This window comes from Lucilia cuprina, chromosome 5, assembly GCF_022045245.1.
Source record: "Lucilia cuprina isolate Lc7/37 chromosome 5, ASM2204524v1, whole genome shotgun sequence".
NCBI classification, from domain to species: domain Eukaryota; kingdom Metazoa; phylum Arthropoda; class Insecta; order Diptera; family Calliphoridae; genus Lucilia; species Lucilia cuprina.
In genome coordinates this window covers 48,400,219-48,425,133 of record NC_060953.1, presented here as the reverse complement: position 1 = coordinate 48,425,133, position 24,915 = coordinate 48,400,219, and the positions used below count along the sequence as shown (strand labels likewise).

General features: G+C 28.1%; 1 protein-coding gene and 1 long non-coding RNA gene across 2 annotated transcripts in view; one reads left to right on the top strand and one right to left on the bottom strand.

Annotated features, from left to right (window-relative positions):
- The window catches only part of LOC111686176 (protein alan shepard), a 48,506-nt gene extending 41,042 nt beyond the window's left edge, over positions 1-7,464 (top strand). The window contains exons 4-6 of the mRNA XM_046951345.1: positions 1,016-1,260; positions 3,002-3,060; positions 7,240-7,464. Coding sequence (XP_046807301.1) covers positions 1,016-1,260; positions 3,002-3,060; positions 7,240-7,388 — 453 coding nt within the window. The 3' untranslated portion in view covers positions 7,389-7,464. The remainder of the gene's footprint in view (positions 1-1,015; positions 1,261-3,001; positions 3,061-7,239) is intronic.
- Positions 7,465-23,736: 16,272 nt separating this feature from the next.
- LOC124420465 overlaps positions 23,737-24,915 on the bottom strand; it is an 80,015-nt gene continuing 78,836 nt past the window's right edge. Inside the window, exon 2 of the long non-coding RNA XR_006941231.1 lies at positions 23,737-23,969. This is a non-coding gene — a long non-coding RNA (uncharacterized LOC124420465). The remainder of the gene's footprint in view (positions 23,970-24,915) is intronic.

Here is a 24,915-nt window from a genome sequence, read left to right as displayed (position 1 = left end):
GATAGATAGATAGATAGATAGATAGATAGATAGATAGATAGATAGATAGATAGATAGATAGATAGATAGATAGATAGATAGATAGATAGATAGACAGATAGAAAGATATCTATATTACCGAGATCTGTATAAGAAGTACATCAAGTAATTTCCCTTCCTTATATGAAATGATTTAAGTTAATTTTAGGGTTAAAAAATTGAGTCATCCTATTAAAAACAGGTTTAAATCTTTTTACTAACTCTTATCAAACAGTGTCGTTTTCTCTCACCTTTCTAGAAAAAGAAAAAAGGACTACATTTTATTATCAAATAAATTTAATCTACTTCATGTACTTTATCTACAAATGCACACCCATCTTTAGTACTGTACTCTACTACTTGAGTAAAATGAAAGAAATATAGAATTAAGTTCATATCAAGTAAGGAGCAAAAAAAGGTCTGTAACTGAAAACACATGATATTTAAAAGTTCATAATATGCTGCAGCTTGCACTTTCAGTAGTAGTCAGTCTTTTCATACACACAATTATCAACTCAGTATTACAAACACACACACAGACCATTTTGTAGAATTTTAAAAATACTATCTTACTTATACTTTGTAATATTTTGTACCTGTTTAATTTTTTTACACTTTTTATTCAACTTTTTCTCTTTAGTTTACATGTAAAATTTTATAAAAGCCCCAAAGCAAAAAATAAATAAATTATATAGCAGATGAATGTATGTGTTTGAACACTATGTGCGTTACATGATTAAAAAATTCAATAAAAAAGAGGAAAGAAAAAGATTTATATTTGCACTACATACCTGATTTTTTCCAACTTTGGCCAGAAGCTGCTTCTGATAAAAGTTTTAAACAATTTAATTGCAAAATAATTTAAAGTGTAAATGTTTCTTTTTTTTTAAAAATCCTGTGATAAGGAAACAGATTATGGTTAAGATATCCTTAATGTGCATAAAAGTATTATGTTAATTATATGTTTATTTATTTTTTTTTTTTTTTGTATTTTCAGTACGGTCAACGTGTTCCAACCGCAACATCACCAAGCAATACAAATTCAAGCAGCTCATCAAATACTGGATCCCAAAGTGGAACATTAAGTACTAGTCTAAGTAATACCAATACAAATACAACAATGGGTCCTAATAATGGTACAACACAAAATCAACAAGGCGAACAATTGTCAAAAACAAATTTATATATTAGAGGTTTACAGCAAGGCACAACCGATAAAGATTTAGTTACTATGTGTGCACAGTAAGTTTTAGTTTTTTTACAATTAAGACATTTTTTTTAATTTATTGAAAATTTTTATCGTATTTTAATTGAATTATTATGAAATGGTGTAATTCTTAACTATAGCATGGACTAGGGTCTGAAATATAATCTATACTATAATCAGAACTATAGTCTGATTAGTATAGTATAAACTATACTCTGGAATACAATCAGATTTATAGTCTCGTATATGATCTAGTCTATATTTTGGACTAGTCTGGACTATAGCTTCAACTGTAGTATGGGCTATAGCCTTGACTATAGTCTGAGCTATTGTCTCTAATAAAGTCTGGACTAAGGTCTTGATTATAGACTCAACTTTATCCTCGATTATAGTCGGGACTATACTCTGGACTATATTCTGATCTATAATCTAGTCTATAGTCTGGCCCACATTCTGGTCCATAGTCTGGTCTCTAAGCTGAATTATAATATTGTCTATAGACAGGTCTTTTTTCTTGACTATAGTCTTACTTATAATCTGAAGCATAGTCTGATATATAAAGTGGACTACAGTATTGTATATAGTTTAATTTATAGTCTGGAATGTTGTCTAGTCATGTCTATAGCCGCGAATATAGCTTTGTCTAAAGTCTACATATATGGTATGGTCTATAGTCTGGTCTATATATCTGATCTATAGCCTGGTGTATAAAGTCGACTTTAGTCTAAATTAGAGTCTGATCTTAAGTGTACTATATTATCGTGTATAATCGGGACTCTGGTCTAGTCTATAGTCTGTATTATAGAGTCGTCTACAGTCTGAACTATATTCTATAATATAGTCTGATATATAAACTGAACGTTAAACTATTTTAGTCTCATTTAGTCAGGACTGTTCTATAGTCTACATATTTTATAATCTGGTGTATAGAGTCGACTATAGTCCACACTACATTGTGATCTATATTCTGGATTAGAGACTTATGTAAAGTCTAGACTATAGTCTAGTTAGTAAGAGTTTAGTCTTTAGTTTGTATTATAGTATAGTGTTTAATCAAGCCGCTAGTCTGGATTATAGTGTCGTCTATATCTGGACTATAGTCTTGTCTTTAGTCTGGTGTATGGTCTGATCTCTCAGGTTTATAATCTCGACTTTAGTCTTATAATATGGAGGATTTCCTAGTCTATAGTCTGGACGACAGTCTATTCTAAATCCTAGGTTATAGTCTGGATTGTAGTATGAATAATCCAAACTATTGGCTAGTTTAGTCTAAAGTCTATAATCTGAACTGTTGTCATGTATATAGTCTGGACTATATTTAAGTCTTAAATCTGAACTATAATAGTCTAGTCCATAATCTGAATAATACTATAGTCGTCTTTATACTCTGCGGTATAGTCTAATCTATGGTCTGGACTATACTTTAGTCTATAGGTTGAACTATAGTTTAGGAAATTCTTTGTGTCTCGATGGCCGTTTTAAACCATTTTTTTTTTTATACTAAATCTATCCCACCATAAACGATTCTCTAACTCAGAAACTTCCCAATTGATACCAGTAAATTTAGATTACACTATTTTATAATAAAACCAGGAAAAAAATCAATTTGTTAACAATAAATGATATACGATGCATTTAAACAAAAACTTTTTTAGTTTACAATAATTATTATCAATTGTTTTTTTTATATAAAAACATAAAAAACTATTATTCTCTTTTGTGGCATATTATACTGAATTTTATTTTTTTTACTTTTTCTTCTCTTAAAACATACAGATATGGAACTATTATATCCACCAAGGCTATTTTAGATAAAACAACAAATAAATGTAAAGGTATTTTTTGCTTTTCACCATTTTTCATCAATTTTAGTTTTATACTTTTCTTTTTTCCTTTTTATTGTAATTTTTGTACTTATTTGTATATGTGTTTGTAAACGTGTGTGCGTGTGTGTGAGTATGTTTTGTGTATGTGTGTGTGTGCTTGAGTGTGAGTGTTTGTTTACGTGTATTCTTAATTATTTTATTTATATCAATGTGTTTGTTTGTTTGATTTTTTTTCTGTATATAAAAATAAAACACTTTTTACTAATTAATTATTTTGTTTAATATGTGTAATTAATTTAACTTTTTTCGTGTTTCTCTCTCTTTTATTGGCTTTGGTTTTTTATATAAATTTTTAATTAGTGTTTTTAGTTAAATAGAAATAGTTTTAGTTTTTTTTTCATAAGGTATTTGTTATTAGTTTTTTTTCTGTTTAATTGTTTAAATATTTATTTTTTTTATAATTTCTTTATATTCGTTGTGATTTGATTTGATCATACATAAATCATGAAATTGCACTTTGGTATTTTATTATATATATTCATATTGTAATAAACGTGTAGTAAAATATTTTTAAACTTTAAATATGTATAAACTAAACGTAACTAATTGTATATTTTATATTTATAAAATTTTCTAGTTATTTAAATAATATGTGAATTATTTATTAATAGTTTTTAATTTTAACATTTATTAAAACTTATTGTATAGTAAAATTTATTGTTTGAAAACTGTTTTAATTAAATTTGTATAAAATTTGTTTACATTTATTCTAACAGGCTTTTTTGTTTGAGAAAAATTTTGCATGTATGTTAAAGTAAATTAATGAAAAATAGACAGTATATATACATACGTTTTACTTTTATAATTTGTTCCGACCTAATCTATATTTTAGACATACAAATAAATTAACGCTTTAATTTTGCAAAAAAGCTGTCTTGACCTTAAAAAGTAAAATGTTATGTTCTATTGCTTTCACAAAGACGCCAGACTCTGACTATGTCTAATTTGGACTAACGGCAGTCGGTCAGAATCATTATTTGATACAAAATAGAGAGGCCAAAATATAACTTTGTTCTCTTTCACACGGACTCTACATTCCGCCGATGTTTGATTTGGACTTACGACAGTCGGACCGCAACATTAGTTGGATTGAAACCCAGAGGCTAAGGAGTTTACCTTTCTAGAGGAGTGATTAGAGCTGAATTTCCCCATCACATAATATTTTACAGATATCGTTTCAAAAATCCCATTTTTGGCCACATTGGAGACGTTATAATCACACAAAGACATCTTCATTTACACAATTTGTAATGTCATCTAAGACTTAAATCTGTTGACTTTAAAAAAAAACTCTGTTCTATACTCTTTATTATTTCATGCATTACGTTAAAATATCTCGAAGGATAATAGAGATATAATAAACCTTAATTTTAAAGTCCATACATTAGCCTTTCAAATGAGATACACTTTATAAATAAAGAAGTCTCAACACTTTTATAATGTCTCAAAAATGGCTAAAGATGATTTTAATTCCTAGAACACGATATCACGAAAACCTGATACAATATAGAAATTCTGAGGAAAGATTTAGAGCAGATCAGTCCTTTAGAAAAGGTATATTATGACATCAGAACACGATATCTCGAAAACCTTATATGATATAGATATTCTGAGGATTCAGATTCAAGGCAACTCAGTCGTTTAGAAAAAGTATATTATAGTCTCTTTGTTGAAATAACTTACCAATTAGTTTCATTCACATTTGAAAACATCTCATCATTAGACCTCATGACATCAAATATGATATAGAAATTCTGAGACCAGTTTCAAGGCAACTCAGTACTTTAGAAAAAAGTATATTATGGTATCTGGGTTGAAATAACTTTCCGATTAGTTTCATTCACATTTGAAAACATAAAATTTGATGACATCAAAAAATATTTCGTTAATAGAATAGATACTAGTCTTTTCAAATGATTTAATAAATAATTTAAGATGCCCTTCGTATTGCACAAATACTTCAGATTCGGCTGATCCTATTAGGGCAAAACAAAATAAACATAGAAATAGTAAATAAGGAGTATTTCACAAGGGTGTTGTGCATTACAAAGAAGACTTGATGTAGGGCACCCTTGGCATGTCATACTTTTATTTTCGTTCTCATTGTTTTTGATATCTAATAGCATTCTACGAGATTCTAAGAGACCTAAGCTAGAAGTCAATTTTTTATGTTTCTCCATAAGTTTGAAGATAAATCTTTTTCATTCATTTGAGACAAATAGCATCATAGATGAAACATATTTAGATAAAAAGGCAAACTTAACTTGATTTCTTGACCGATCTTCTTAAAAAATTTTGCCTAAACTACTAACTGGGTTTCAAAGCTGAATCACTTAAGATAAAATCCCCTATATATTTGCGGTATAATTATTATATTCTGAAAAGATCTTGTACCGAATTTTGTTGCATTTCACATAACTACAAATCTTTAACCCAGAGACTAAAGTAAACTTTTTTTAATGGATTAAACAGGTCTCTGTATTTTTTTCATATCTGCGATTAGAGATATCCTGTCCTCAAAAAAACTTCATAAATGTCAAGACAAACGTTATATACCATTAAAAAGACCACTTTGTTTCTGCTTTAAAATAAAGGCTTAGACATCTGACAGATCTTCTTTAGTCTTCGTAATATTGTCACGAAAAACTCGATATAACAATAAATTAATACAAACTGAAATTTTTCGTACTATATTCACACAAAAGTTTATATGTTTCAATTTTCACATTTTTTTCTGAAAAATATAAAATTGTTGAAAAAAACTTCTGTAATTACGGAGATATTTGTCGTGAAAATTTACGGACGGACAGACATAGTTAAGTAGAAACAGAAATTGATTTTGAGTCGATTCAATTACCTTAAGAAAGTTGTAGATCTAATGTTTTTGTTTGTTTCAAACAATATTTACAAAGCATAATACCTTCCTTCCGAAAACCGTAAGTTTTCAAGCTTTAGGTGAAGATATCTCGAAGAAAAAAAGAGATGTAGCACATGTTAAGACTTTACTTTAAAGTTGATAAAATAGAATTTCCGAATTGCGCTGATGTTTGTAACACCCAAAAATATTGGTTCTACACCCATCTTACAGACAACTTTCTGAGTCAATTTAGTTTGTCCGTCCGTCTGTCTGTCCATCCGTCTGTCTGTCTGTGTGTCCATGTAAACCTTGTGCGGACGCTATAGCTCACAAATTTCAAGATAATTTGATGAAATTTGGCACATACTTTTCTTTGGGTCCAAGATTGAAATCGGCACATTATTTCGCCTAGCCCCCGTAGCACTACCGATTTTTGTAATAGACGTACCAACATTGATAAGGATAGGTCCATATTTCCCTTACTCTCCTATGAGCTCTCTTGTAGGAAATCTCTTTTTTTAATCAAAAATAAATAAAAATATTTCGGAATGAAGTTAAACAAAAAATTCAATCCTGTTTTATAAATAAAGTTGTCTTGTTGCTAACACAACATGTTTAAAAAATTTATTTTTTTTTTTTTAATTCAGGACACGATATTTCAAATTCGAAAAGTGATAGAGGAAATCTGATATCAGATTCGTAATAAGCGCGGGTTAATCACTTAGAAAAGTATAACTTTTTACTAATTTGTTAAGTTATCTTGAAAATTGTTGTCTATAGTTAGATTACAACGTTTACATGGACGGACGGACAGAAGGGCGGATAGACAGACAAAAGGGTAGACGGACGGTTTTAGCTAAATCGGCACAATAAATGTTTGTAGGCTGATTGCTTTTGCATAAAGGTGGGTATAATCTCCCTACTAAAGTGGTGTAGGGGATAAAAAGTTAAAATTGCGAGACTTTTAAGCATTTGCATATGAAACCTTAATATTTAAAGAAAAAATTTTAAATTATTTTTTATAATTAACTCTTATTATAAAGCCTGCTTTAAGTATTTAAATTAAATATTTATTAAATTTATTTAATATTTTATACAAATTTTGTCTAGTGGTTCTATTAACTGTGTATGTGCATGTGTTGTTTTTAAATTGTTTTTGTTTTTTATTAACTTTAAATATTCCCTAATAATACTGAAATCTATATTTTATTTTTCTTTCTTTTTTTTTTTGCTCTTATATCTCGTTTTTCTTTTTCTTTTACAAATTTTAGGTTATGGTTTTGTGGACTTTGAATGTCCTGCATATGCTGAAGGAGCTGTCAAAGGACTACAGGCAAAGGGCGTTCAAGCTCAAATGGCCAAAGTGGGTGTTTGGGTACTACATAGGCCGGCCATTGTACGTTTGTTTGCATGCAAGTAATACTCACCCCCCACCCTCACCCCTTTTTCTTTTTTTGTTTTTAGTTTTTTTTTCCTAACTCATTTCTTGTTTTGTTGTTATTTTGTTTTCTTCTTTGGTTTTGGTTACTAACTATATATTTATTTATTATTATCCTATTAGTTTAGATATTTTTTTAAAAATTCTTATTTAATTTAAACTTTAATTTAAACTTAATAAATCAAAGATTTATTAAGTTTCAATTTTTTAGAGTTCTCTTGTTTTCTGTACAAGTTAAAATATGTTATTTTAATTGAATTGATATAATTAGTAGTTTCATTGGAAACCAACCATACGCTTGTCGTCTGGTTTGTTATTATTTTTTTTTCTATATCCTCCTTGTGGAAATGCACACAGTAAAATACCAATTAACTTTTTAATTACATTTATTTGATTCTTATTTTTATTCAATATTTTTCTTTTAGTTTTTCCGTTTTTCTTTCTGAGTTTTTTCTTGCGTTTCAAACATATCCGTTTTTTGCGTAAGAGCGAGTACACATGTATGTATGTATGTATGTATGTATGTATGTATGTATGTGTGTGCTTAGTTGTTTCCGGGAAATGTTATTGTTTCTATTCTATTTTTACACATGTATTTATTTACTAATTCCCGAGATACTGATTTTATCTGTGACACCATGTAAAAGGGTATTTGATGTTTATTCTTTACAATTATTTAGTTTTTTCTCTATTAAAATTTCTTGGTAAATATCGATATTGTCAACTATAAATTAAAACAATAACTTTTTTAAATTTATTTTCTAAGTATTTTTCCATTGAATTTTCTAATTTAATTGAATAGGTTTAATATTTCGATATTTTTTTTTTATTACTTTCTTAAAGTGTATAACTTTAGTTTTTTTAATTTTTAGCTTTTTTTAAACATTTAGTAAAATATAAATTTATTCAAAGTATTGCGTTTATTAACTCTGACCTTTTGCCCGTTTTTCCATCAAAAATATGTAAACATTTGTAATTACTTTGTCAAAATAACTGCTCATCTTCTTAAACTAAGAACGAATCTAGTCAATTTGGCATAATCGCAAACATTACCTGGATAAAACATTAAGTATCGAGCAAAACAAATCGTAGTCGTACAGGCAAGCCAAGCCAATTGTTGTATCAACTTTCCTACAACTTCTTTATATATAGTTTTGCAAAGTATTGCTACATTTGAAAGAGCGTTGATGCGATGGAATACAACTTGTTTATGTCTGACCGCTTGAGTTTTAACCACAAATCAGTTGTATTCGATTGAGGGTTCCAGCAGTTGTCTGTTCAGCAACAATCGGTGCTACTAAATAGAGAATTCTCTTCAAAAAGAGAATTTTTCTGCTTTGATTAAAACAAATCCTCATGACGGACAGTTTAAGGTCTAGACTATTAGTCGCTTGAGATAAAACTTCCCCATCATGCAACATGTGACCGAAAGTTAAATACAACTTTTTCATGGCCGACTGCTTGCGGTCTTAATGATCGATACGATCGATTACGCTTTGGGTTCTTGCTATTTTAACTATTTTGGCTGCCTTAAGAGATCTTTATCTCTACGTAAATTCTGAGTGATCTTCGCGATCACTCGTAGTTAATAGAATTTTTTCTACCCATTAAATCTATAGCATTATAATTGCAATCGATATTGACGCCAATTTGGATGTCGTGTTAGATTTCACATATATTGCCTCGGATATCGATCCGGTGGGCTCCAATATGTCCAAACGATCTCTTACTCTTCATATTATCGTAAAATATCCAAAATGTGTTTTCTTATATAACATTCAATCAATGATCTTTGAGTTATTCTAAAAGATCCATTTTATCGGAAGTTATCCATTTTCCATCGAGGGAAGTTTTGCGGTGCCAAAAAAGTTTATTTTATAGCATTCAAGAAGCATTTCAGACTTTCGAGGTTTCTCGATTTTAATGCTTATGAAATTCAAGCAGCTGACTTTTAAAAAAATGCAACATTCACCTCTATCGCCAATCACCATTTCACGTGAAATATTAATTTTTCATTTATATTATTTCATTTTTTTCGTTGACCTACTTTATTGTCGTGAAAAAAATCTCCTGTTGTGAAATCGGTTTATGGAATTTTGTAAACATTGAACAGCTGTTCCCTACAAAATCAACTATTGTGAATGAATTTTTCACAACAAATTCACGATAGCAATTTTCCCTTCGTGAGAAATGAAAATTTCATGGGAATAAAATGTTCACTTCTATTGGTGATAGGGGTTATTGTCTTCCTTCTCTTTGAGTTATCGTCAAAGATTAAGTTTCCATCGCTTATGGCACCCAATTAATATGGATCCACAAACGCTTCAAAGTAGCTGTATGCTTATGAATAGAAATAACAGAAATGTATGTTAAAAGAAAACTAACAGTTGTGGAAAGAAACAAGTGGAAACCCGGAGATCTAGGTCTTCATAATCAAATTTTCGAGATATCGTATGCTAAACTTAAAAAACTTGATTTACTGTTTGATTCGAGAAAAATTATTATTGGTAAGCTATCGTTACCGCTAAAATAGCTTAAATACCGATACCAATACCCAAATAAGTCAAAATACCGATACCGCTACTTCATCTCCATTTCGATGTTAACCTTGACATACATATGTCAAGATATCTCGAATGGAAGATTGTATAAGTAGACCTACTGAGATTTTAGATGACGTAATATATTTTAGAAATAAATGAGTCTTCGGGCTATTAAAAAGTCTTAAATTTTCAAAATTTTATATTCCGATTTAGATTCTGATTTATATTTGCAATCGTTTAGAAAAGTATACTTTGGTAACTAAGTTAATTATTAATAAATATCTCTCTTCAAAACGTTAAAATTCTTACAGATGTTTATTAACTCTCAAGAAATTGTATTATCATCTTATTTATTTCAAATTTAAATAGTTACTTCTTACAACTAGTTACTCTGATTTATTCATTTTCTTACTAGTTGCATTTTAAATGAATTTTTATTCAATTCATTTTTTATTATTATTTCCATCACAAGTTGAAAACCTTGACTTTCTTTTGATATAAACGCGATACTTAACTTTTTAACCAAGACTTTTTTTTCGCATTTAAATGGTTTTATTTATGTGCATATATTTATTTTTTTTCTTTTCTTCATTCCTGTGTCATTATAATGATTGTACTAGTAGTATATTTTATTTTGTTTTTACTTGATTTTTTTCCCCTCTCATATTTATATATTTTCATATTTTTAAAATGTTAAACGTGACATCTACCATTACACACTCTCTTATAACAAATACATGGACGTCTGTGTGCATTTCGCAAAAAAAAGGATTTTAAATTTTTTTTATTATTTTTTTTATTTTCATATTTCTTTTATTCTTCTTGTATAATATTTATGCATAGTATTTCATATTTTTATTATCATATTTTATTTTATTATAATATTTTTGTTGTTGTTGTTTTGTTTTCTCTTATCTGGTTTTTCTATTTATTATTTAAATTTTATTTGTTTATATATATTTTTTATTTTATATATTATTATTACTTTATTATACTTAAACTCTTAACCGGGTTTGTCTTCCCTTCCTTAGTCCCTTGTCTCTCTCTCTCTCTATCTATCTCTTTATGTGAATTATGTAGAATTTTACAATATAGTACAAATATATATATTATTTATTTTTCAACATACATACAATATCATTATCATTATTTTTATCATCATCATGATAGTGTTTTTTTTATTATAGTCTTTAAACCAGTAGTAATAGTAATAACAATTTTGTTTTCAAAAAAACATCATTACCATCATGACTTATTGTAAAAAAAAAACTGTGATTTATTTTGCAAAAGTTTAAAGTCAATATTTCAATATTAACTTTTATTATTGTCAATAAGTTGTGATGTTAAGGTTGTAAATTGTTTATTTTTATTTAAAATTAAAATTTATTTTTTTATTCATAATTCTTGGAATAACAGATTACTAGTGTAGTCTTATTTTAAAGTTGTCAGTTGGTTTTTTGTTAAAACCTTAATCGCCAATAGTCACGAATGAAAAAAATTACGGCTGCACTGAATCCGAATAAGATCCGAGAATATAGGCATTATATCAGGTTTTTTTTTTAATTATATTAATTTTTTGCCAAATTCGAGATGCTATAGCAGCGCCAAATTTGAAATTTCTACTATATAACTTTTCCGATATTATAATATATATATAGTATAGAGATAATGGAGTCCGCTACTTCTATTCCGAATGCTTCTTTGTATGTCTGTCTGTCCGTCTGCATGTTTGTTGAAATCAATTTTAAGTAAAAATTTGAGTTCCAGATATTTTTGCAACTGAACAATACGTTTAGATATACATTAGAGAAGATTGCTATATATAATGAAAAATCGGTTCTTAAATTCCGAAACAACCTATAAAAATACACTGTCCGAAACTCAAAATTAGACACGAACCGGATGTAAGTTAATTTGATAGGAGGATGTACATATATACATCAAATCAGAAGAAATACAGCTAGGCCTCTATCAGGTCTGTTGTGCGCTCCTTAATCAGTGCCTCAGGTGGGAATCGAACTCACCACCTCCGGTCTACCAGACTAGAACTCTAACCACTAATCTACCGGAGGCCACAAAACTATAAATTTAATATAAACTGTTTTGTTAGTTTTTAAATTTGCGATCCTGTGTGCGTTCAAAGTACATTTTTCAAAAAATATTTTAAAATACTTCCACTGATCAAACAATGCCAATTTTTTTGCCAAACTAACAAAAAATAAAATATTTTGTGTTTTATTTACTTTATTCTATTAGAAACAAAAAATGTATAAAAAATCTTTCAACATTTTTTTTTTTTTTGAAAAAATAATATTAAAAATTTTAATAGATTTTTAAGGATAAGAATTTTATAAGACATTTTTGAAAGATTTTTATCCTAACAGTATAAAATAAAAATAATAAAAAAACTTCCCAATTCTTCTTGTTGGTTTGACACCAACTTTGACATTGTTTATTTAGTAAAAGTATTTTTAAATACTTTTTTTTGAAAAATGTACTTTTTAAAATTTTGAAGTCCTTTTGAAAGAACACAGGATTACGAAATGAAAAACTAAAAACGCAGATTTTTTCCTTAAATTTATAGCATCAGACGGTGAAATTTTTGACATTTTATAGCAAAGCATAAAAACAACAACTTGTAACTTCTCCTTATCACATGCTTAACATTCACGTGAATCAAACATTTATAGAAGACTCTTGATGGCGTCAAGATAATATTCTAAGTTTCATGCAACCAAGTGTTCTAACGATGGATTCATATAAATATTGAGCATGTAGAATCCCTGTTTTTCTTTTAAAGCATTCGAGTATCATTTAGGACATATAAAATCGATTTTCGGGGGTCTTTTGATTTTAATTTTCATGCTTTTGCATGAATCCTTTTTGCTTGCAAACGTTTGAAAATTGTTGCTCGCAAACGTTTGAGTTTGACAACAATCTTTATGGAGTAGTCACCAATTGGTGTGCTTCAGCGGCACCTTTTTATACCCTAGTATAGTAGTGTGGATTGTACGAGTTTGTGCAACACCCAAATATATTGATCTTACAACGATCTTAGACGATCCCCTCACTCATCACTTTCTAAGCCGATTAGAACATGTTTTCCGACCGTCTGTTAGTTTAAGTAAACCTTGGGCGCAAGATACAGGCCGAAGTTTTCAAGATATTTAAATGATATTCAGATTATAAGTATTTTTCTGCCTTGAGAAGCTTATTGAAAAAGATTGAAAGCGGCACATAATTTTTAATTTAACTGCCATACAGCCGTATGGCATAGGAAAAACATTATTAATAACAATCCTTGAGCTTACCACGATTGTTAACATTTAGACAACGGATGAAATATGAAATTTAGATTTCAACAACGAATTGTTGCAATGTTGACAACGTTTCATTGTCATACGTATGTATATGCTTTGACAACGGATGTTATTAAACATATAAACACTTTGATGTCAATTTGGTACCAGCCACATCTTCGATTATCCTCGAATAGAGCTTTTAAGCTCATAACTGTGTTACAAAGTTATAAAAATCTTATATTACAATCATAAAAAACTGACAACTCTAAACATTAAATCAAATTCCTTTGATTAGTAATTTTATTAAAATTTTCGAATATAAACTATTAGTAAAACGTAACTACTTTTAAAATCCTTATAACTATAGTTATTAATAATGAATAGTTTTTATGTAATAAATTTAGTAATCATTAATCATATATTATTTAAACATTAGATATGCTCTAAAAAAAGACAACAAGTTCTTCAATATTAAAAATTATCAAATTTTCAAATAATGAAATATCCGAAAAAAACATTGAAAAAAAATTTTTATTTTAAACAAGATCTTCTAAAGCAAATACATTTTTTCAGAGCCGATCTATTAATCATTATATACTATATAAAAAAGTACAGACATAATCGTATTACTAGTAAAAATATACAAACATACGTACATGTATTTACAGTAAAATCATATTAAGTAGTTTATAAATATAGAGATTACTTAATAAATACAAAAGTAAGATTCAATATTTTTATTTTATTATTTACCATATTTTGGTTTATTAAGCTGATTAAAACATAACCCAGCAGTTCGGTAAAGTGTCAATGTATCCTGAAAAAGATAGTCATTGCCACTAAGCAATAAAGTTTATTGACATGCATTGCCTGCTTTAGACTAACTTACTGACTGTTGACTTCCTTGTAAGACAAGCACCAGTTTTGTCCTAATTGATCTTTCATCACGAATGTATACTTTTAAAGAGGAGAGTCAGTCAGTCACCTTACAGTCCCCAAGTAATATAGATAGTGAACATTTGAATAAAAAACTTAAGCAAAAATGTGTATTGCTATGTATTGACTTCTTTGTACTTTGGACTAGCTTTCTCCTGGTTAAATAACTAGTCATCTGGGTAGTTGGTGACTGATTGATTACCCTAACTTCTAGATTATATAGTTAACTGGAGACTGTCTCACCGAACTGCTGGGAATTCTTTATATAAATATATGTATGTAGGTTAGTACTCTGACATTTATGGTTGTATTAATGTAAGTCATTTTGTATTATTATTATTTGTGTATTTTTATTTCTTATTAATAATTTCCCTTAAGGTGCTTAATTAAAGATTAATATTTTCATTGGTTATTATAAGTAATATCTTAGTAAGCTCTTATTATAATTTTCGTATTAAAAATATTCAAACTTTAAATTGTTCACTAAAATTTTGTAATAATAGTAAAAATATATATTCGAACTTTATTAGGAACGCTTTCAGAACTACGTAAACTGTTTACAGATCTTGTGCAATCTAATAACGTAATAACACAACAAAGTATTTTTTATCGTACTTATCTTTTAGGGACAAGAAAAATTTCAAATAATTTCACATGCCCCGTTCTAAAGTAATGCGTATTCTGTAGAATGCTTTAACGATCGATCGAAACAAATAGTAGGGTTGGGGGGGTTGTGTTGGTTAGAGCGAGTGAGGAAAAATATCTTGACCACTTTTTCCTTAGGGCGGGTTTCTTAATCATCAGTTAAACTAGGCTTAACTTGCTGTTAGATTAAACTCGGAACAAATTAAGGCGGACTTTAACCGATAATTGTGTTTTTCAGTTTTAGATTTAAGCTCAGTTAACGTTGTTAGTATTGCCAAGTTTTCACTCAAAAACATAAACAATGAAACAGCTGTTTTTTGCAAACAATACTTTTGTAAAATGGAAAATTTTGGAAAAATGTTAAATAAACATTTAAAACAATAATTAATGAAACAAAACAAATCAGAAAATTACAATTTACATAAAATATTATGTTTTTGTTCTTCTGAAATCATTGTTTTATTGTTTTTGTTAATTGTGTTTTCTCACTTATAACTTCAGTTTAATTGGACAATTACACTCAGTTAAAATAAGATAATAAGTAACTTTACTGATAACTGAAAAACTCACTCTTAATAGTTCTAACAGATTGTATTCTGTTAAGGCCTGACATGATATCATCATGTTCCATTTGGTTCCATCAAACTTGGAATACTATCTTGGTGTCACAGATAGTTGGTATGCAAACCTGTAACGCTTCACGTTTGATGTAATGAAGCTATATTTTATCGTAATAATAGCTTTCATTTAAAGCGTTCGAGTAGCATTTCGGACATGTTAAATCGACTCCAATTTTCTTCTCTCACATGAAACTTGTTGCTCACAAACTTCTTAAAACTTGTTGCTCCCAAACCTTTGAGTTTGACAGCAATCTTCATGGAGTAATTGGGTACTTCAGCGGCACTTTTTTTATACCCTACACTACGATAATGTCGAGGGTATTATGTGTTTGTATTGATGTTTGAAACACCCAAAAATATTGGTTCTACGCCAATCTTTAAGTATTAATCATCAATTCAAAATAATTTTCTGAATCGATTAGGACTTGTTTGTACGTCCATCCGTCTGGCTGTCCATGTAAACTTTTTCATGATATTTCGATGAAATTTGGATCATAAAAGTTTTTCAGGCTAAAAAAAGAAAGCTTATTGAAAATGTTTGTAATCGGTATATTATTTGACCGAACCTCTATGCAGACGTATCCGCAAATAGGGCTTTTGTGCTCATGATTATGTTAAATGTGCTAAAATTTACACAAAATGCTACAGCCAATGTTTATAATGATTAGTAATCATTAGACTCTAGGCTCCACATTAAGTCCAATTCTGAAAATTTAATGACATAAACTTTTCGTGCATCACAACGATATTCTGCATAAATAACTTTTATGTAAACGAAAATCTCTCTAACAAAGTTTGTGAGAACCTATAGCCCTCCATTTAACTCTTGACCCGATCTTATATAACTTCTCTTTTAAATAATCTCTTCTTGTCATCAATATTCTTAAGATATACAAACAACATAAACATTTTTCTTTAAAACACTATTTTGATGGAAACCTTATCTAATTCTCACTATTCTGAGTCTAATGATAAAGCAATTGTCAGGAAAACTCTTCACTGATCTAAACCAATTCTTATCTTAGGTTTTTTCAGCAGAATATGTTACTTTCTAAAGCAAAATTTTAGCTTATTGTATTAACAAATGTATACATAACACCACTGCGAAAAGGCTATAAACCATGCCCACTTTCTAGTTTAACCTTAAAACATTTGCTAAATAAAATTTGCTTTTAATTAACTAAAATTTTCGCTTGAATTAATATCAATGTAGACTTCAAATTTGATAAATGACATTTTCCATTTAGTTTTATGTATTTAAAAATATATTGCAATAAATAAATTATTTTCTATAAACAGTAGTCTATTAACAATTATTAAGTCAATAGATAGACATACATACATTTACTAATTATGTAAGTGATAATTTAGCTCATTTTTAGTTTTAGTTTACATATCATTAAATTTTAATATTTTTCCCCCCAAAAAAAAAAAAACAATTATGTATTTTTGTAAATTAACATTATAGAGAAAATAGAATTAGTTATTTAAAAACAAAATGTTTCCCTATATTAATTAGTAATTGATTTTTTGGTGGAAATACTAATTTACGGTAAATACAAACAAATAGTTAAACGTTGAAATAAATATATAAGTAATAATAGTTATTAAAACAAATAGTAATACTAAGTAATAATATTTAGTATATTTAGTAATAACTAAATAATTTATTAAATATATTTCCCAAGTAAAAATCAAATAACTAAAGCAAACTTCATTATAGCAAATGTCCATAAATTAAAGTAGTTTTAGGGGTTAAAACTAAAAAACAAAAACAAACAAAAAAACCCCAGCCCTCAATTATAGTAAAAAACTAAAACAATATTTTATTTTGTACAAATAATTAGTTAATTTGTAACTTAATAGTTAATAAAAATTATTTTAGTTAAATAGTTTAAAAAGACCCTTAATGTTTTTTTTCTCAAATTTTCTTCAAATCCCTCTTGTATTTGTATTTGTTATATAACTGTTGGCTAAACTTGTACAAGGTAGATGATAATTCCATACATAACTACTTACTTAATTACTTACTTACATGCTCAATAACAATAACAATGTTTCTTATATATTCTCTCTTAACGCTACTTTTGAGCCGGCCTTAAATTTACTATATTATATAAAAAAAAAGAAAACTATAAAAAATGTTTAACAATATTTCAATATTATTAATAATAAATAAACATTTAATATAAGTTATACATTATATTTACATAAATTAACTCAAATCATTTGTAAAGGTATAATTTAAAACTCTTAAATCATATCACCAATTCATGTATACATTTTTATTCACTTTACATAAATTGTCATTATCATTATCATAAAATATCACTAAAACACTGTTATGTTTTACAACAAAAAATAACATTCTTAAAGAATTTATTGGAAAATTTTATTAATTTCCTAACTTTTTAAAATATTTATTTAATTGTTCACTTATTATGAGAAGTAAATAAAATGAAACTTAACTAAGTGGTTTTGTTTAAATTGACTAGAAAGGATTGGACTTTTAAATCAAAACAACTAAAGTCATGTCCATAGTGCAAAAGTGTGGCGTAAACCATAAAACACTAGATTATCCCATAAACAAATTAAAATCGATTAAAAAGCCTAATTCTAGTTCTTTTATATGCCACTGATTTCATAAAAAATCTCAATTGGTTTTAAAGTTACAAGAGTTTGAATCAAACAGTCTCAATGACAAATTCTTAAACACAAACACATGTAAGCACTTAAATAAAAATCTCTATATTTTGATAATTTTTAAAGATTCAGCTATAAAATTTGGCTCTTTAGTGTAACAGGAATTTTACTTTCAGATTCTGCCAAATTCATTGTGCTGTGACTACTACGACGAAAGCAATTGGGTTTTATATGAAATTTTTAAAATTTTTCTATGTAGGCGTGGTTATGGGCGAATATTTCTACTTCATAAGAAAGTTCAATTCCTATTCTTTAACTTGACACCAATTTTATAAAAATATCTTAATTCGTTTAAAAATTGTAATAGTTTGAATAAAACACTTTCAAAGCCAAACACATAAACATCAACGTATGTTAACACTTAAACAAAAATCTCTATATTTTTACCATCTTTAAAGATATGACTTTAAAATTTAGCTATCTTATAGAGATTATATTGCACTTTTAGCATGTCAAAGAATTTTTGATCTACTACCATCAGGAGCAAAGATATTACATATAAAATGAAGTTTTCTTGAATTCTACTAAGTAGGCGTGGCAGTGGGCGGAATTTTCAACATCACCAGAAAGTACAATTCCCACTCTTTCATTTGCCACCAATTTCATTAAAGTATCTCTATTCGTTTAGATGTTATAATAGTTTAAAGAAAACACTTGTGAGAAATCCACCTACTAGTCGATTTTGTTCTCCTAGTACCTCATCAAATTTTGGAGGCAATTAAAAATTTCCAAAAATCAGTGGAATTTTAAGTGTTTAACAAAAATCGTTATAACTCAGTTAATTTTAAAGCAATGTTTTTGAAATTTTGCAGACAGGAAGATATGATATTGCTCTTTAAAAATATTTTAAAAAAGTTTTGCCACGCCCACTTGATTAAGAGTAAAGGGGCGAAAACTTTAATTCACTAAAGAAGGTTTGTGGGCATGTTAATAAGTAAATTTTTCATTAGATTTAAAAGTTTGATTTTCGTTCTTTTATATGCCACTGATTTCATAAAAATATCTCGGTTGGATTTAAAGTTACAAGAGTTTGAATCGAACACTCTCAAAGCCAAATTCATGAACATAAACGCATGTTAACACTTTAAGAAAAATCACTATATTTTGATCATTTTTAAAGATAGAGCTATAAAATTTGGCACTCTGGTGTAACAGGAATTGTACTTTGAGATTCTGGCAATTTTTTTGTGATGTGACAACTACGACAACAGAAATTGAGTCTTAAATGAAAATCTGAAATTATTCTAAGTGGGCGTGGCACTGGGCGAAAATTTGTATTCCGTAAGAAAGTACAATTCTTATTCTTTAATTTGACACCAATTTTATAAAAATAACTCAATTCGTTTAAAAATTATAATAGTTTGAATAAATTACTTTCAAAGCCAAATGCATAAACATCAACGAATGATAACACTTTAACAAAAATCTCTATATTTTCACCATCTTGAAAGATATGACATTAAAATTAAGCTATCTAATAGAGAATGTATAGCACTTTTAGCATGTGAAAGAATTTTTGATCTACTACCATCAGGAGCAAAGATATTACGTATAAAATGAAGTTTTCTTAAATTCTACTAAGTAGGCGTGGCAATGGGCGGAATTTTCAACATCACCAGAAAGTACAATTCCCACTCTTTCATTTGCCACCAATTTCATTACAATATCTCTGTCCATTCAAATGTTATAATAGTTTAAAGAAATCACTTGTGAGAAATCCACCTACTAGTCGATTTTGTTCTCCTGGTACCTCATCAAATTTTGGAGGCAATTAAAAATTTGCAAAAATCAGTGGAATTTTAAGTGTTCTGCAAAACTCTTTGCAACTCCGTTAATTTTGAAGTTACGGTTTTGAAATTTTGCAGACAGGAAGATATGATATTTCTCTTTAAAAATATTTTAAAAAAGTTTTGCCACGCCCACTGGATTAGCAGTAAAGGGGCGTAAATTTTAATTCACTAAAGAAGGCTTGTGGGCATGTTAATGGGTAAACTTTCTATCAGAATTAAAAGTATGATTTTTGTTTTTTTATATGCCACTGATTTCATAAAAATATCTCAATTGGTTTTAAAGTTACAAGAGTTTGAATCAAACACTCTTAAAGCCAAATTCATGAACATAAACGCATGTTAACACTTTAAGAAAAATCGCTATATTTTGATCATTTTTAAAGATAGAGCTATAAAATTTGGCACTCCGGTGTAACAGGAATTGTACTTTCAGATTCTGTAAAAGATATTGTGCTGTGACTACTACGACAACAGATATTGACTCTTAAATGAAAATCTGAAATTATTCTAAGTAGGCGTGGCACTGGGCGAAAATTTCTATTACGTAAGAAAGTACAACTCTTATTCTTTAATTAGACACCAATTTTATAAAAATATCTTAATTCTTTAAAAAATTATAATAGTTTGAATAAAACACTTTCAAAGCCAAATGCATAAACATCAACGAATGATAAGACTTTATCAAAAATCTCTATATTTTCACCATCTTTCAAGATATGAAATTAAAATTAAGCTATCTAATAGAGAATATATTGCACTTTTAGCATGTGAAAGAATTTTTGATCTACTACCATCAGGAGCAAAGATATTACGGTTGAAATTAAGTTTTCTTGAATTCTACTAAGTAGGCGTGGCAGTGGGCGGAATTTTCAACATCACCAGAAAGTACAATTCCCACTCTTTCATTTGCCACCAATTTCATTAAAATATCTCTATTCGTTTAGAAGTTATAATAGTTTAAAGAAAACACTTGTGAGAAATCCACCTACTAGTCGATTTTGTTCTCCTAGTACCTCATCAAATTTTGGAGGCAATTAAAAATTTTCAAAAATCAATGGAATTTTAAGTATTTAACAAAAATCGTTATTACTTCGTTAATTTTAAAGCTATAGTCATGAAATTTTGCAGACAGGAAGATATGATATTGCTCTTTAAAAATATTTTAAAAAAGTTTTGCCACGCCCACTTGATTAAGAGTAAAGGGGCGTAAACTTTAATTCACTAAAGAAAGTTTGTGGGCATGTTAATAAGTAAATTTTTCATTAGATTTAAAAATTTGATTTTCGTTCTTTTATATGCCATTTATTTCATAAAAATATCTCGATTGGATTTAAAGTTACAAGAGTTTGAATCAAACACTCTCAAAGCCAAATTCATGAACATAAACGCATGTTAACACTTTAAGAAAAATCGCTATATTTTGATCATTTTTAAAGACAGAACAATAAAATTTGGCACTCCGGTATAACAGGAATTGTACTTTCAGATTCTGAAAAAGTTATTGAGCTGTGACTACTACGACGAAAGATATTGAATCTTCAATGAAAATTTCAAAATATTCTAAGTGGGCGTGGCATTGGGCGAAAATTTCTATTACGTAAGAAAGTACAACTCTTATTCTTTAATTTGACACTAATTTTATAACAGTATCTCAATTCGTTCAAAAATTATAATAGTTTAGCTTTCAAAGCCAAACACATAAACATCAACGTATGTTAACACTTAAACAAAAATCTCTATATTTTTACCATCTTTAAAGATATGACTTTAAAATTTAGCTATCTTATAGAGATTATATTGCACTTTTAGCATGTCAAAGAATTTTTGATCTACTACCATCAGGAACAAAGATATTACGTTTAAAATGTAGTTTTCTTGAATTCTACTAAGTAGGCGTGGCAGTGGGCGGAATTTTCAACATCACCAGAAAGTACAATTCCCACTCTTTCATTTGCCACCAATTTCATTACAATATCTCTGTCCATTCAAAAGTTATAATAGTTTAAAGAAATCACTTGTGAGAAATCCACCTACTAGTCAATTTTGTTCTCCTAGTACCTCATCAAATTTTGGAGGCAATTAAAAATTTGCAAAAATCAGTGGAATTTTAAGTGTTCTGCAAAACTCTTTGCAACTCCGTTAATTTTGAAGTTACGGTTTTGAAATTTTGCAGACAGGAAGATATGATATTGCTCTTTAAAAATATTTTAAAAAAGTTTTGCCACGCCCACTGGATTAGCAGTAAAGGGGCGTAAATTTTAATTCACTAAAGAAGGCTTGTGGGCATGTTAATGGGTAAACTTTCCATCAGAATTAAAAGTATGATTTTTGTTTTTTTATATGCCACTGATTTCATAAAAATATCTCAATTGGTTTTAAAGTTACAAGAGTTTGAATCAAACACTCTTAAAGCCAAATTCATGAACATAAACGCATGTTAACACTTTAAGAAAAATCGCTATATTTTGATCATTTTTAAAGATAGAGCTATAAAATTTGGCACTCCGGTGTAACAGGAATTGTACTTTCAGATTCTGACAAAGATATTGTGCTGTGACTACTACGACAACAGATGTTGAGTCTTAAATGAAAATCTGAAATTATTCTAAGTAGGCGTGGCACTGGGCGAAAATTTCTATTACGTAAGAAAGTACAATTCTTATTCTTTAATATGACACCAATTTTATAAAAATATCTTAATTCGTTTAAAAATTATAATAGTTTGAATAAAACACTTTCAAGGCCAAATACATAAACATCAACGTATGTTAACACTTAAACAAAAATCTCTATATTTTTACCATCTTTAAAGATATGACTTTAAAATTTAGCTATCTTATAGAGATTATATTGCACTTTTAGCATGTCAAAGAATTTTTGATCTACTACCATCAGGAGCAAAGATATTACATATAAAATGAAGTTTTCTTGAATTCTACTAAGTAGGCGTGGCAGTGGGCGGAATTTTCAACATCACCAGAAAGTACAATTCCCACTCTTTCATTTGCCACCAATTTCATTAAAATATCTCTATTCGTTTAGAAGTTATAATAGTTTAAAGAAAACACTTGTGAGAAATCCACCTACTAGTCGATTTTGTTCTCCTAGTACCTCATCAAATTTTGGAGGCAATTAAAAATTTTCAAAAATCAATGGAATTTTAAGTGTTTAACGAAAATCGTTATAACTTCGTTAATTTTAAAGCTATAGTCTTAAAATTTTGCAGACAGGAAGATACGATATTGCTCTTTGAAAATATTTTAAAAAAGTTTTGCCACGCCCACTTGATTAACAGTAAAGGGGCGTAAACTTTAATTCACTAAAGAAGGCCTGGTGGCATGTTAATGAGTAAATTTTTCATTAGAATTAAAAGTTTGATTTTCGTTCTTTTATATGCAACTGATTTCATAAAAATATCTCAATTGGTTTTAAAGTTACAAGAGTTTGAATCGAACACTCTCAAAGACAAATTCATAAACATAAACGCATGTTAACACTTTAAGAAAAATTGCTATATTTTGATTATTTTTAAAGATAAAGATAGAGCTATAAAATTTGGCACTCCTGTGTAACAGGAATTGTACTTTCAAATTCCGCAAAACTTGTTGCGGTGCGACTACTACGACCAAAGATATTGGGTCTTATGTGAATTTTTTTTAAATATTTCTATATAGGCGAGACAGTGGGATAAAATTTCTAATCTGAAGAAAAGTTCAATTCCTATTCTTTTATTTAACACCAATACTATAAAATCTTATTTTGTTTACAAGTTAAAAGAAAACAGTTTAAAATCCATAAACAAAAACACATTTTATTTACATTTTTTGAACATATTTAGATAATTGTATTACTCGGCATTTTAAAGGAAGCTTCGATCATGCTTCTAATCCTTTTTCGGCAGTTTTGAAGACTTTATTTAGCTTTTCACAATTACTTTCAGTTCAAAGTTTGGAATTAATAGATTTTCCTTGATTATCCATCCACATTTTTATTCAGCTCTTCACTCTTGAACATTCACAAAAACCTATTAATAAAAAGTAAAAAAATAATAAAAGTTATTTATTAATTATAAGCACATCTATTAAATTATAACTAATAATTTAAGTGTACGTCTATCTGTGAATGCATAAAAACAACATAAAATTTTAAGTACTTTTGCAACTAATTAAAAATCAACGTAAAGTTACGAATGTAATAAACAAAAAATAATTTACAATTTGTTATTTGTGTTGCAATAAAACAAAAACAAAACAAAAAAAATCGAAAATAAACGTCATATTCAAATTAGACAAACTAAAGGACCGAAACACAGATAGTTAGACATACAGACAGACACATACACACAAAAGTACTTGAAATTTATGTATTTTGTTTTTATGTACTTTAATTACAGTTTAAGTATGTTTTTACTAATTAAAAAGCACTTACAAATTACGCATACATACTACTTTACAAAAACATTTCCATACAAAACATGAAAAACAAACAAAAGGAAAAGTAAAAAGCAAAATAAATACTAAGTTTTAGGTATTAAAATTTACTACCAACATATGTTCATAATCTCATATACATACTTTTACACAAACTATACTAATTTATATAACAATTTTACAAACATACATATGTATATAGAAATGCACATCTATAATTGTATAAGGATGGAATCCAAAGAAGTCTGTTTAAACTTAACATTTCACAACATTTCTTCTAATACTACCCCAGCCTTTGTTTTTCACACCAATGTATATGTAGGACCATAAATTAAAAACTAGAAGCGAAATTTGGCTGAACTGATTTAGTTCAATTCTGAACTAGAACCGGAGTAGAACTAAACTCGAAATGTACAGAACTGAACTAGAACTGAACTAGAACAGAACTAGAACTGAACTAGACCTGAACTAGAACTGAACTAGAACTGAACTAGAACTGAACTAGAACTGAACTAGAACTGAACTAGAACTGAACTAGAA